At 38.5% G+C, this 13,424-nt stretch overlaps 2 protein-coding genes across 2 annotated transcripts; one reads left to right on the top strand and one right to left on the bottom strand.

Annotated features, from left to right (window-relative positions):
- Nucleotides 1-2,897: 2,897 nt before the first annotated feature.
- Nucleotides 2,898-7,075, bottom strand: LOC103706964 (uncharacterized). Its single transcript, XM_088722921.1, has 3 exons — nucleotides 5,890-7,075; nucleotides 3,773-5,191; nucleotides 2,898-3,215 (listed from the first exon to the last, which is right to left on the bottom strand). Exons 1-2 carry the CDS (start codon nucleotides 7,073-7,075, stop codon nucleotides 5,055-5,057), a joined length of 1,323 nt encoding a protein of 440 aa, XP_088579047.1. The 3' UTR covers nucleotides 2,898-3,215; nucleotides 3,773-5,054.
- Nucleotides 7,076-7,671: 596 nt separating this feature from the next.
- LOC103699076 (cyclin-B1-1-like) lies at nucleotides 7,672-10,249 on the top strand. Its single transcript, XM_088721268.2, has 4 exons — nucleotides 7,672-8,022; nucleotides 9,292-9,450; nucleotides 9,536-9,689; nucleotides 9,796-10,249. The coding sequence occupies exons 1-4, from the start codon at nucleotides 7,774-7,776 to the stop codon at nucleotides 9,813-9,815; spliced, it is 582 nt and encodes a 193-aa protein (XP_088577394.1). The 5' UTR covers nucleotides 7,672-7,773; the 3' UTR covers nucleotides 9,816-10,249.
- The last annotated feature ends 3,175 nt before the right edge of the window (nucleotides 10,250-13,424 follow it).

Genomic DNA, 13,424 nt, shown 5'->3' with positions numbered 1-13,424 from the left:
ACCCCAATGCCCTGTTCTAATTGTCCCATCTGATTGGTCGTAAATCATGGTGGGAGCTGCCGTTGATGCTTTGTTTATCGGGATTACCAAACGATTAAGAAACATTTGTCTTACCTCCAATCCGAGATCACGAATCAGATTCGCGGCAACTGCCGCATATTTATAGATAACTTTTCTACGAGCATGCAAGGCATCTCGATATCATAAACATAGCAAAATAAATTTAAATAACTAAAAACTATAATTTAATTATACCAAATCAATTTGACAAATAAAGTTTAAAAGTCTGATAACAATTAAACTTCAAATAATAACCCGATAAAAAAGATTATAATAGCACTAAATTTAAATTATGTAAATATTGTCAAATCTCATTTCTAATCTCACTTCCATAGTAGGATTCGCATCCAGAACTAAATTTGATGGGGACATCAGAGCTGATCATCTATCCATCTAGTCTACCATCTTATTTACATTTTATTTTAGTTTATTGTTGTAGGGCTTTATTTGTGTTATTTTGGGCTTTATTGAGAATTATTTTTTTGTGTAAGAGGTTTTATGTTTATTGTTCTTGTTTGGGCCCTATATATAGGGGACTCTCATCATGATTAGGGTTTCAATGAAAGTGAATTAAGATTTCTCCCCCCTACGTTCCTTCTCTCCTCCCTCTTCCCTCTCCTTCTTCTCTTCTCCTCTCTTTTTCCCGCGTCTCTATAACCTCTTCTTCCTTTCCCTTCCCTTCCCTTCTTCTTCCTCCACCTCTTCTTCCTTCCCCTTCCCTTCTTCTTCCTCCTTCTCCTCCTCCCTTGCAGTGTCCGTCATCAAAATTTCTGAATCAGTAAAGAAAAGAAAAGATAATAAGCTCGACAACTTAGTAAATAATGAATACCTTAATTAGATAATTTATTTAATCAATTCTGTTTCAAGCATAAGTTCAGTAAAACTAATATCTTTAAAATATTCATATATATAATCATAATTTTGATTTGAAATAAATCACATTCAACTTAACAACTTTAACTATGGCTACACTTTATATCTTGTGGTTAGGTCAAAAATAGAACTGTATTTATACCTTATGGAGTGAGCTGGAATACCATAATTATATCCAGCGGAGTGAGCCAAAATTTCATATTTATACGCTATGGCGAGGTTACAAGTAGAAACAATAAGTTCAATAATAGTTAGAGTACTAATGCATAACTCCCAATTGGCAGGATCGAGTACATAGTTAGGTCGAGAGTTCAAATCTGATACATATCAAAATTCTTTTTATAAAATATAATATATATATATATATATCTTAATCCAATCAAAATATACATATACGATATAAGATCAGTAAATAGTATAACAATAGTCCAAAAAATATTAATCCGAATTACATATCTATTTTTCATTCAAAACACCATCTCATAAAATTCATAAATCACATATAAATTGATTAACAATCAATTTGATATAAAAATAATATTATATAAACAAAAAATCTAGAAAAAGCAGATCATTACTTATCTTGCACGAATGACGAGCAGACAATTCAACTAATCCTAAATTCTCCTTCAAAACCTAATATCCAAAATTGCATTTTTATTAAAATTTAATCATGATTAAAAATAAAAATCCTAAGTCTTGATACCCTCATAAGGCTGATCAAGCGGAAATGCCCGACACTCCGGTCGGTCCAATCAAGGTGATTTCATCTAACCAAGGCTACAATAGGATGCAAATGGTTCGGTAGAAATCAGAGGTGAAAAAATCTAACAATGTCCGGCAAGGGCTAAGGTGGGGACCGGCACACCACCTAATAGTCATGGTTCAGGACCTCTTTAACCACAGTCAATCTAAAATCATAAAGAAGGGCCCTTTGCTGGATCCAAATAATCCTAGAAAGAGTAGAAAGAGAAAGTCTAGATAGAGACAAAAATAAGAGAAAAAGAATGGAGAAGAAAGAGAAAGAGAGAGAACAAACTTCTCTCTCGAACCAAGGAAGAGGATGGTTGTGGGCGGTGCCCGGGTCAGGGGACCCACGGTCGACCAACAAGCGGTTGGCGGCAGCAGGCAGTGGTAAAATCGATAAAAACCAGAGGTTCCAACATCTTAAATCATAGAACTGAGACATCTCAACTGTTCGAACTTCGGCTAAGGCCATAAGCCTTCGTGGGGAATCAGAGAGATACCCCGACAACGAGCGCCGGTGGCAAAATATGTCGTCATCAAGAAAAAATGTAGTCGGTCTACCAAAACAGGGGAAGTAGAGCATCCCCATTTTTGCTAAAAATCCGACAATCTTCGGCCGAAATTGAGCTTCCAAGGGTCTTGAAAGAGGGATGGAAGAGTTAATCAAAGGTTGCCAAGTTTTTACTTAGCTTTCAGCGATGATTTGTAGCTGCAACGACACTAGCGGTGGCCGACATTCAGAGAGAAAAACTGAAGAAATACTCCGATGGTGAGCCCCGATCAAGGTTGGATCTCCGGTGGTGTGGAAGGGCAACAGGAGAAGCTCTAAATAGAGCTCGCTCATGACCGGAATCTGACGAACTCGGAAGGAAGAAGACTTTCATCAGGAGTCCTCTTCTCTCCTAACAAGTGCACGGCATGTGCGAATCTGAGAAATACTTTTCAACTAGGCCGGTCAAATGGACCTGACCTAGTTCACTAAAGGGTCGGACATTACAACATTATTCATTATTTTTTAGAAACGGAACATTGTTCATTATAAATATCAATACACACATAATGCTCACATACAAAAAATGATAGCAACACATGAAATGATAACATACGGATAGAAGCTGATTAAGCTTTATCATTTTCATGCTTCCATAGTAGATTAACTTTCTTTTGGAGGAGGATGTAGGCATAAATAAAATGTAACTAATCATCACAAATGGTACTGATTCTAAGAATAAGGGAAAATCTTCGGAATGATTTGTCCAGGTATAACATAAATGATTTACATAAGAACATCTCTGCAACATATTTCAGAAAAACATAAATCTGACAGAAAAATAAATAGATATTTTATTGGTGGAAATGGAAGTGAGTTTTCTGTTGCTGACAATTGCATCTCTCCTTTTTGGTATTGTTTCCCGGAAGAAAAGAGAAATTGGAAATCTGACAAATTCCAGAGTTATGCAAGGCTTTCAAGCGTGGTTGGCAAGTCCTTTGGAACACCGGTGGCATGTTGCAAAGTGAATTTAGTCTTAGAATGTCTGCAGAGAAAGAATAAGACAATTTAGTGACTCTAAAAACATTCATGCAGACTCTAAGAAATTTGACAGTCTTTCAGCAGGATGCTGATTACAAGAAACATACTTTCAGAGAGAAATAGAAGGGCCATACATGGTGGTGCCTCGCTAGGCATCAGCTTGTAGCTACTGATTTTAAATATTAGGAAAGAGCATGCTAAACAGCATTCAAGTTGAGGTTTTGTTTAGGAAATAAAAACTGCACGACAAGATTTAGAGTGGGTATTGAGATTGCAAGGGGTAGAAAATGTAGACTTTTTACAAATTCTTACAGTATGCAAAAAAAGAGAGTTAATTAGCGAAGAGATGATAGCAGATTCCAAGAAAAAAAAATATAGGATACATCTATCAAGTAAGAGGCAATATTCTTGGAATTTGAAAACAAGCATGCCAAGCAAGATAATAAGATTATTGATGAAACAGATAAGCATAAAGTTTGGCAATAACTAAGTGTAAATGTTTTGGCATTTTCTTAAGGGGGAAAGCAGAAAGAAAAGGAAGGGGGAAGATGAAGAACCAACAAAGATAGTTATGTTCTTTTGCTTCAGCCATGACCCAAACATGCAGGTTGCCAATCCCAAGCGTCTGATAGGTTAAGCAGCAGTAGATCTTCTGCTCCTCTCTTCTCTGTTTGATTCCTGTAGAACAGTTTTTGGATGGTTTTACAACGTCTATATTTCTTTCCTCTTCTACTGATGGGCAAATTTCTTTTGGAATGATTCCAACATCTGGGTTGTGAACAATCATGTACCAGTCTTCTCTTCTCTCCCTCTTATCATCTCACCAACTTGGGATAGCAGCCTGATCATAAGTTCTTGGGGAGTTGTGAGGTGTCACGAGCCATCTATTGGCGTTTCATAGTGAAGGCTCATTATCCTGCATAATACCTCAAGCTAACTAGTCAGTTTCTCACAATAACTAATCACAAATGAATATAACCCCCTTCAAATAATTCTTCATTCATTTATAAATTCTGCCTTTTTTTTTTAACTGCACTGGAGAATAGTGTTTAATTTATCATATTTGTCGATTCTAACATAGGGTCAAGACCCAATTAGATAGATTAGTAAAAGACCAAAGTTGAATCTACCAGAGAAAAATCTTCAGAGAATCCATTGTTCGCAGAAATTGTCTTAGATTCACCGAAGTGGTTGGCCTTTTGTGACAAGATCAAGTTGTATATGATTAGCACAAATTAACTAATAATTCATAAAGACTGTACACCAAGAAAAGAAGGCAAATGTGCAAGGTAGAGGGCTTAAGTTGGAAGAGATGTGACTGAGTATGAAAATGAAGTAACTTTAAGTATTCATTTTTGGAAATGATAACAACTACTAACGTAACATGGTTTGAAGGTGATATGGTGTAATCCAGATTTATGTAATAAATATATACAAAGGCAAATTGAGTGTGATGCTGTTCATGAAACAATACACCAATAATAGTAAAAGGACAACAATCTATGGAATCCCTTTGTTCTTGGAATACAATCCAAAGGAACAGCGGGAATTCCCGTTTGAGAAAATGATAAACAACAAAGCAAAAAACAAGGGGACATCAAAAATCTTAGATGGCGTTCTGACAATATAATTTGAGTGATATACAAATAGAACCCTGCTGCATTTTAAAAATAAAAAGTAGAGGAGAAAAAAAAAGAAAATGTGACATTATTCATAGTAATGACAATAAGCAGCACAAGACAGAAGACCAAATAAATAAAAACAGAAGCAAACATGGATATCTTTTGTTTATGGATTGAAAGCAAGTACACCGGTGCTAATTTTTGACTCCTCCCTTTTGGCATCATCTCTCCAGAAGTAACAAAAGATTTGCAAGCTCTAGAGCTCTGTGAGGCTTTAAAGATTGATTGGCATGGTCACCAAGCTCCTTAAAGGTGATGACAGCTGAGCTCCTTGAACCAAAGTGCAGTCTAGGAAGATCTGTCCATGAACCAAACAAAAGGAGAAATCAAATTAGAGATTCCATAATTTAGTAAAGGTATATGAATCTTTCTAATCACTCACGCAGATTTCATATAGAATGGTGAAATATATGAGAATAAGAAAGCAATCCAGCTGGTATATATTTGGATGAATCAAACAATTTTCCAACAACTTGCCAATGGTCATATTGGATTTTAAGTTAAACGTGCATATAAAAATTGAAAACAAAAGGAACAAGAAGTAACAAATAGGGTCGAACTCAATTTAATTATGATTATGAAAAGACTCTGCACAATGAGTGTCTCAGAGTGGATTATGAGAATCTAAAGGATAGATAGAGAAATTTAATAAATTATTAAGTCAATATATGAGAGAAAAGTCAATGGACAAATCCTGACATTCTTTTTTAGGGAGAGAGAAAACTAATATAATCAAAAGGGAGAATACCTGTCACTTCTCTCCTCCATGTTGGATAACAATGTTTGAGAATAAACAATAACTGCAAAAATTGTAAAAAAAAAATCTAAAAAAGAAAAAAAATAAAAAAAACAAAGAAAGGAGAGGCAAAAGGGAAGGTGATGCACCAATAAAGGCAGTACACTTCTAGATGGAGCTGTTGGCACCTTAGCTATGACCCATGCAGCGTGCACACCCCAATTGACTGAGAAATTTCGCAACGAAGGTGCGTCGTTTACCGCTTTCTTCTCCATCTTCTTTCAGCGGCCAGAACTTGACATTTGGGATATGAGCAATCTTGTGCCAGTCCTCACCTATCTCCCTCTTGCAACGCCTTGCCAGCTGGGGACATTCTCCAATCCTCAAGTATTGGAGTGCAGTTAGGTGTTGTAGGCCATCTGGCAACATTACTAGCTGGGGGCAGGAAGTGATACACAAATCTCGGAGTGCGGAGAGGTGTTGCAAGCCATCTGGCAGCATTGCCAGTTGGGGGCAGGAGGCGATATGCAGCTCTTGGAGTGCGGTGAGGTGTCGCAGGCCATCTGGCAGCATTGCCAGCTGGGGGCAGTCGTAGATATGCAGTACTTGGAGTGCGGTGAGGTGTCGCAGGCCATCTGGCAGCATTGCCAGCTGGGGGCAGTCGTAGATTTCCAGCTTCTGGAGTGCGGTTAGGTGTTGCGGGCCATCTGGCAGCATTGTCAGCTGGGGCAAGTCAGAGATATCCAGCTTTTGGAGTGCGGTGAGGTGTTGCAGGCCATCTGGCAGCATTGCAAGGTTGGGACATTCCGTAATTAATAGATTTTGGAGGGATGTGAGGCCTCCTACCCACTCTGGCAAAGCAGCTAACGTGTCGGTTCCTTGTATTTCTAGATCTTGTAGTGCAGGGAAGAAGGGGGTGGGCTGCTGTGGCTTCCTTCCTCCCCCCTCTAGACTCATCAAATTTTTGTTTTCGTCTAAATCAAGGGTATGGAGTGAGGGCAGGTACATAATACCCTCAGGCAGACAAGTGAGCTCATCACATTCCGAAATTCGTAGCTCCTCAAGGGCGGTGAGGTATTGCAGCCCATCCCACCACCCAGAAGATGATGATACTTCACAGTTCTGAATTTCGAGCATTTTAAGTTGGGACAACCCTGCAAGGTTCCCTGCTGATAAGAGCATCTCATTGCTCTCCACTATTGTAAGATCCTCCACAAAGCATGGGATACCTGGATGCACCATTAATATGGGGCATGAATCTATACTCAATTCAATAAGGCAAGGGAAGGATGCCATCTTTCTTCCTGCTGACATTGGTTCTATTTGCCATTCCTCCAAATTGGGCATGTCAGTTAAATACAACTCCTGTAGCGATGGGAATGCACTGCTGCCGTCATCCCCATAAAACTCCTCTCCGATTCTCTTCACAACAACCATTTCAGACATAGTGAGAATCTTTAAATAGGGCAATTGACCAAGTGGTGGAAGGCATTCACACCTCTCGAGTCCCTGCAATGTGAGCCTAACAAGATTTGGAAGAGAAGATACCACCACTTCTCCCTTGATATCCAATTGGGTAAACTGATGCCCATATAATGACTTACATCCAACTCCTTTAGATTATGATGAGGTTGGATAGGTCAATTGGGTCTTTAATTAAAGAATTGAGCTCGGTTTCTGATTGGGTCTAGCCCTATCGGGTCAATTTGGTCTTCTGATTATGTTATTGGGCTCATCTAGGCTTGAGTCAGGGTCAGCTCAAAGTCAATTCGGTCTCAATTTAGTTAAACTGGTTTTGAATTGGGCTTGATTCATATTCAATTTATAGTTTAGGTTCGTCTGGACTTAGCCCAATCTGATTGGGCTCGATTTTAGTCAAATTTGGCTAAATCCATTTTTTCTTTTCTTTTATTTGGGCCTAACAGGTTCGGACCCGTACTCGGATCAGACCTGTTAGGTCGGACCCGTTAAGGGTCTCTTTTTTTTTTTTCCCTTTTTTTTTCTTTTTCTTCTTTTCTTCTTTTTCTTTTCTTCCTTCTTCCTTCCCGAACCTTCTTCTCCCATTTTTTTTTTCTTTCTTTTTCTTCTCCTCCTCTTCTCTTCTCCCGATTTCTCCTTCCCCCTTTCTTCCCATTTCTTCTCCCATGGAGGGAGGAGGACGAGCTCGGGCGGCTTGGGAGGAGTGGGTAGCGGCCGACGGCGCCCAGCGGCCGGCCTGCGGTGCCCACGGTCGCGCCCGCGGCCGCGCCTGCGGTCGTGCCCGTGGCGATGCCCAAGGCCGCTTCGGCGGCCCACGGTCGCGTCTGCGTCCCGCTGCCGGCGACCCGCGTCCCATGGCCGACGACCCGCGGCCGAGGCCGGCGCTCGCGGTTGCGGTTGCGGATCACCCACTGGTAAGTCCTTTTTTTTTTTTTTTTTTTCTTCTCTCGCGGACGGGAGATCTGGCTCGGGGAGGGCCCGAGCCGCAGCCGGCGACTCCCCGGCCGGCTTACGGCCTCTCTTGCTGCCGCGGCTTGCGGCCGCCGTGGCTTGCGGCCACCGCAGCCGGCGCCCGCTGCCATCTTCCTTCTTTTTTTTTTTTGTGTGCGATTTAGTTGCTAAATTAGATCTACAAAGAATAATCTAGGAGTAAGGGCGTTATTGTAACCGCCCACCATCAGGCGATTACAAACGCCCGCCCTTTGGTGTGATGGCCTCTCCCCATTCCTCTCAGAAACATGGACGGTTATCACAGTAACAACATAGCTACATGTAAGATGCATGACTTGGTGCATGATCTTGCGTGTTCTATCACAGGAGATGAGTCCTCGATCATGAAGGAGGGCATGAAGGACTTCACAAAGTTTAAATCACTATAGGAATCAATACCCTTCTGCCACCCTTTTTTTTTCTATTGGTAGTGTCTTTTTTTTTTGTCAAACTACTACTTGATACCTAATGGTGTCAGACTGCTTTGGGTTTTTGTGCTTAACAATTGAATGTTTTTAATATTTGGAAACCAATCACTCGCAAGAAAATATTTTCCATGATGGGTTCGTTAACTTTGCCACCCCATATACGGGACCTCATTATATCCAGTGGCGTCACAGGTCTATCTAATGTTACATGCATACATGACATTTAGCAGTGACCTATTGAAGTATATCTTTTTTGTATTGGTTTGGTTCACCAATTAAGCTTATATTTGGCTCTTTGGCTTATATCTTGTGTCCAAGAGATGAATATAACCCACTTTATGAACCAAATATAACTCATAGTGTAAATGGCTCAAAAACTATGATGAAAAACTTTTGGTCTTGGACAAATGCACAATTTTTGGCATTGGAGGTAATGGAAAGAACCGAAAAGCACATGGAGATCAACGCAAAGAAGAGAGAAATTATGGCTGATTGGTTTGAAGAACACCATAAGTTCAAGCTGAGGCCTGAAACTCTCTACCAAACATTTTACATAATTGACCTGTACCTTTTTAGGGAAACAGTCTCAAGGAAAGAGTTGCAGCTTGTGGGTATGAGCGCCATGCTCATCGCCTGCAAGTATGAGGAGATGATCGTGGAGGCTCCAGAGATAGTAATTAAAATGTTCATTAGTTAAAGATTATTTTTTTAATGCTTTTGTTTTCATGTATTGATTACTGAGTAGTTGAAATTGGCTGAGAGCAGGTCAAGGACTTCATATGCATATTAGAGTGGGCATATAGCAGAGAGCAGATATTGACCATGGAGAAAAGAATTTTGGACAAGCATGAATGGAACCTAACTGTGCCCACACCCTATCCATTCCTCGTGCATTTTCAGAAAGCAGCCATGTGCGATAAAGAGGTGAGAACAGTTTTACTTACGTAGTCTTAAAGTGGTGCCAATCGTAGTACAATAAATAGTATGATTCATTTGGTGGTTGTTATAGATGGAGCATATGGTCTTCTTCTTTGCTGAGTTGGCTTTGATGCATTACTCAATGATCACGTATTGGCTATGTTTGCACGGCACACTCTTAAGAAGACTCCCTTTTGGAGTGAAACGCTCAAGCATCACACAGGTTTCTCAGAGCCAGAGTTGCTGTAAGTATTCACTACCTTCAACACATTTACAGAACTTTATGTGAATATGACTTTATCTAAAGCATTGAGCACGATAACTGAACCAATTCAACATGTCTGGACATAGGGATTGTGCACAACATCTAGTGATATTTCATTCCTTAGCAGTAGAGAGTGAGCTGAAGGTGGTTTATAAGAAGTATTAATTCGAGCCCTCGATATGGAGCTATTGCGTTGCATCCTCCTGCAAATTAAGAAACTGCTCGATGAGCCAAAGGCAGCTTTAACATGACTGGGTTGTTCAACAACTGGGTTGGATTCTGAGTTATTATTTTTTATTTTTATTTGATTATGGATTTTGTACCAAGTTTTTGAAGGAGGCGGATGCGTAGAGGAAAGGGGGATTGGCTGAAGGCAAATCATCTTGCTGATGATAATGTTTGTTGGGTGCTTTTGGGTTCCTACTCCTTTCTTAGGAGTATTGGTGAACGGTGTGCAATTTGATGAATTGAGTGTACTGAGTTAACTGCTTTGCCACATCTAGTGGTATTTATTTATAGTTATTTCCCCTTTCGTTAAAATTGAATTGTTGCTTCTGGTGATTGAAGGTGTGCGCGCTTCATTATAATCCATAGCAATCTGAGCTCTTATTACATCTTTGATTTGGGGGAAATTGTACCATGACATATTGATTCATTGTTCTTTCCTCCAACAAATTTTGTGTCAATGATGTACGTCTTTAAGGGGTAATTAGTATCTTTTGCAAGAGATGTTTAGTTGAGAGTATTTTCTATATATTTGGTTTTAGAATTTATTTTCTATATCAGAATTATGTGTTATTTATGAGAAGCATAAGAGTGTACTATTTTATGATACGCTTGAAATTTTAACAAGCTATTACATAGCTCTCGGAGAATATGTTTACATAATTAATTAAATGAAAAACACTATTTTGTATGCTTGGCAAGCATCTTCTAGTTTAAGTTAATTAGCAAAAAATAATAGTATAAGTGGTTCTGGATCTTGGTTATGTTCAGTTTAAGTCTGGATTTGGACATAAATTAGGCCAGATTTAGGTAGATTTTATATTTTTTTCCTTATTAAAAAATAATGAAAAGTTGGTGCTTTCATTTCTTCGAGTTAGGAGGTGACAATGGATCCATTTTATTTCATATGCTTTTTAGTTTTGTTTTATATCACATAAACATAGTTGTGAAACTAAGGACTTGAGATTTTGAATAGTAGAGTATCTACAAGTTAGTTGTTCATTTCTCCTGTTCTCTTTTAATATCAACTCAGTTAAATGGAGTGACCCATTTAACAAACAATTATCTAAGGGTCATGTATTAAAAATGTTTACAAGGGAATGTTTCAATTCGTCGTATCTAGATATATCTTTCTAGTTTTTTTAAAATTTAAGGAGTTGGAAGGAAAATGGGAAAAAGTTTGTCCTATTGCACACTTGGTAGTATGTGAATATGATTTCGTTTCTTGCATTTAAGTTTTTTCTTTTAATTTTTGTAGGCCAAAAAGTATTTGATCTCAAGGACCTTCAAGAATTTTTACCTTGATCCTGAAGCATTTTCGCTATCAGGTACCACCTTCACAGAGATAGGAACCATGATTTAGTCTTTTAATGACCTTCTGTGACAACCGAAAGAAAAGAAAGATGTTTTCTCCTCTGCTTTCCTTCCTTTTCTCCATCAATTTTTCCATCTCTGGCAGCCAGCCAAGGAGGTTCGACGACCTCAAGCTACCAACCAATCTTGGCTAGGGATTTTTCTTCAAACGAGCCTGTCGAGAGTGTTATTGAATACTGCTCTCTCCTTCATTTTTCCACTCAACCCCACTCGGAAAAAGGGTCGAGGGTCATGGCTCCTTTCATTTTTCCATCTCTCCCTTTGTCTATCTCTATCTTTATTTGCCAACCCCCATTCCTCTCTCAATCTGTCCCTCTATCTCTCTCTAATCTTAGCATTGTCACTCTCACAGACTAAGGAAAGTGCAGAGCACTTGATCTTGGAGCCACAACTGTCTCTAGGGACAGATGTCACAACCAAGGTAATTGAAAACCCCCTCCTCCTTTGTTCTTAGATTAGGAGATAGATGGTAGCCCTGGGAGCCAAATTATATCCAAAGTACGGACCTAGATCTTGGCTTCTAGTCGACAGATCTAGGTCACAACTCCTAATTTGGAAGGGTCCTAAGTTGTGGAACGTCGGTGAACTGTAAGTCATTCATAAGCCCAAGATTTTAAAATGATATCTATATTTGCTTTAGGAAGAAACCAAATTTTTAATATGTTCTATATGGATCTTGCATAACCTAATTGGTGAGATTCTTTAGTACTATATAAGTTGAGCTGTAAGTACCTCTACCTCTAGTATTTTTACCAAACATGCTATATAAATTGATTTAAAATTTTGCATTGCTTAGATTCGTACCCATGCTTGAATAATTATCTAAATATTTAAAATTTAAACTATAAATAATATTGGATTTTTTTGCATGAATACCCTTCTAAATATCGGATTTTGCATGAATACCCTTCCAAATTGATATTTGCATGTATACCCTTGTAAAATAATTATTTTGCTATTCTATCATTTTTTATTCTTATTTTTGTATTTGTACCCATGCCATCTAATGCCGTAAAAAAATTAACGGTTTCAAATTAAAATGACTAAAATATCCTTCATGGGTAGGTATATAAATAGAAATTTTTATAAGAGTATACAAGCAAATAGTAACTTTACAAGGATATTCATACAATTTTCTATATTTAGAAGAGTATATACGTAAAAAAAAATCTTAGTAGATGAAAAGAATTTAGATACATTAATTAATATGATATCATTTATAATCTTGTATTTATTAGGAAATGCATTTGGTTCTATGATGAGAGAATGTTTCTTTATCATGAATATAATAAAAATATACAATAGGATTTATTCTCAAATAAAATATATGGTATACGGCTAGAAACCAAAAAATAGAGCTTCAATAGGATTTATTCTCAATAGGATTTATCCACTCCCCAAGCTTCACTTGGGAATTTACTATAATCCTCAGATTACAGCCCAGTTGTTTTACGAGATCACAACCTAACTCGTTATTTTGTCCGGTATCACAATGAACCCAGATGGTTTTCCTTGGATCACCAACTAGAACCAACTCCAACCAACCTTGGTTGTACACAGTCCAATTCACGGGCTTGGACAAGGCCTTAACCCCTTGATTCAATCTTCTGACTGAATCAAGTTACAAGATAATGAAAGAATGTTTAAGAACAGTTACAAGCTTCTTAGACTAAGCAAATGTGGCAATTATAAATATGAGATGAGAGGAAAAAGCCTGGAATGAAGGCAGCTGTAGAGCTTGCTTCTTTCTTCCTTGATCCTCCTCAGATGGGTCGAAAAGCTTGAGGATCTAATGCCTTGAAAGTTGAGAAGAACGCTGAGATTTCTCTTAGAAGCACTTCTTCTCTTTTGCTTTGAAAACACACTACAAAGCTCAAGAATGATTCTTTCTCTTTTAATGCACTTTAATGCTGACTTGCTTGGTTGTTGAGGAATAGTAAAGAGTGCCTTCTTATACCCTATTTTCATAAAACTAGTCGTTAGAGACTGAAAACTAGCCGTTGTCCCCTTTCTGAATTTTTGATAATATAGCCATTGGTGCCCCAGTAGATTTGGAGTCGACTCGAGCATTCTAGGAGTCGGCTTGTCTAAGGTAGGAGATATCTCGCTCCTGTGG

This window comes from Phoenix dactylifera, chromosome 5 (genome assembly GCF_051530095.1).
Source record: "Phoenix dactylifera cultivar Ajwa chromosome 5, Ajwa_hap1_PhDact_Kaust_v1.1, whole genome shotgun sequence".
Lineage (NCBI taxonomy): Eukaryota > Viridiplantae > Streptophyta > Magnoliopsida > Arecales > Arecaceae > Phoenix > Phoenix dactylifera.
Note: the sequence above shows the minus strand (reverse complement) of the source record. Positions and strands in the feature narration are given on the sequence as shown.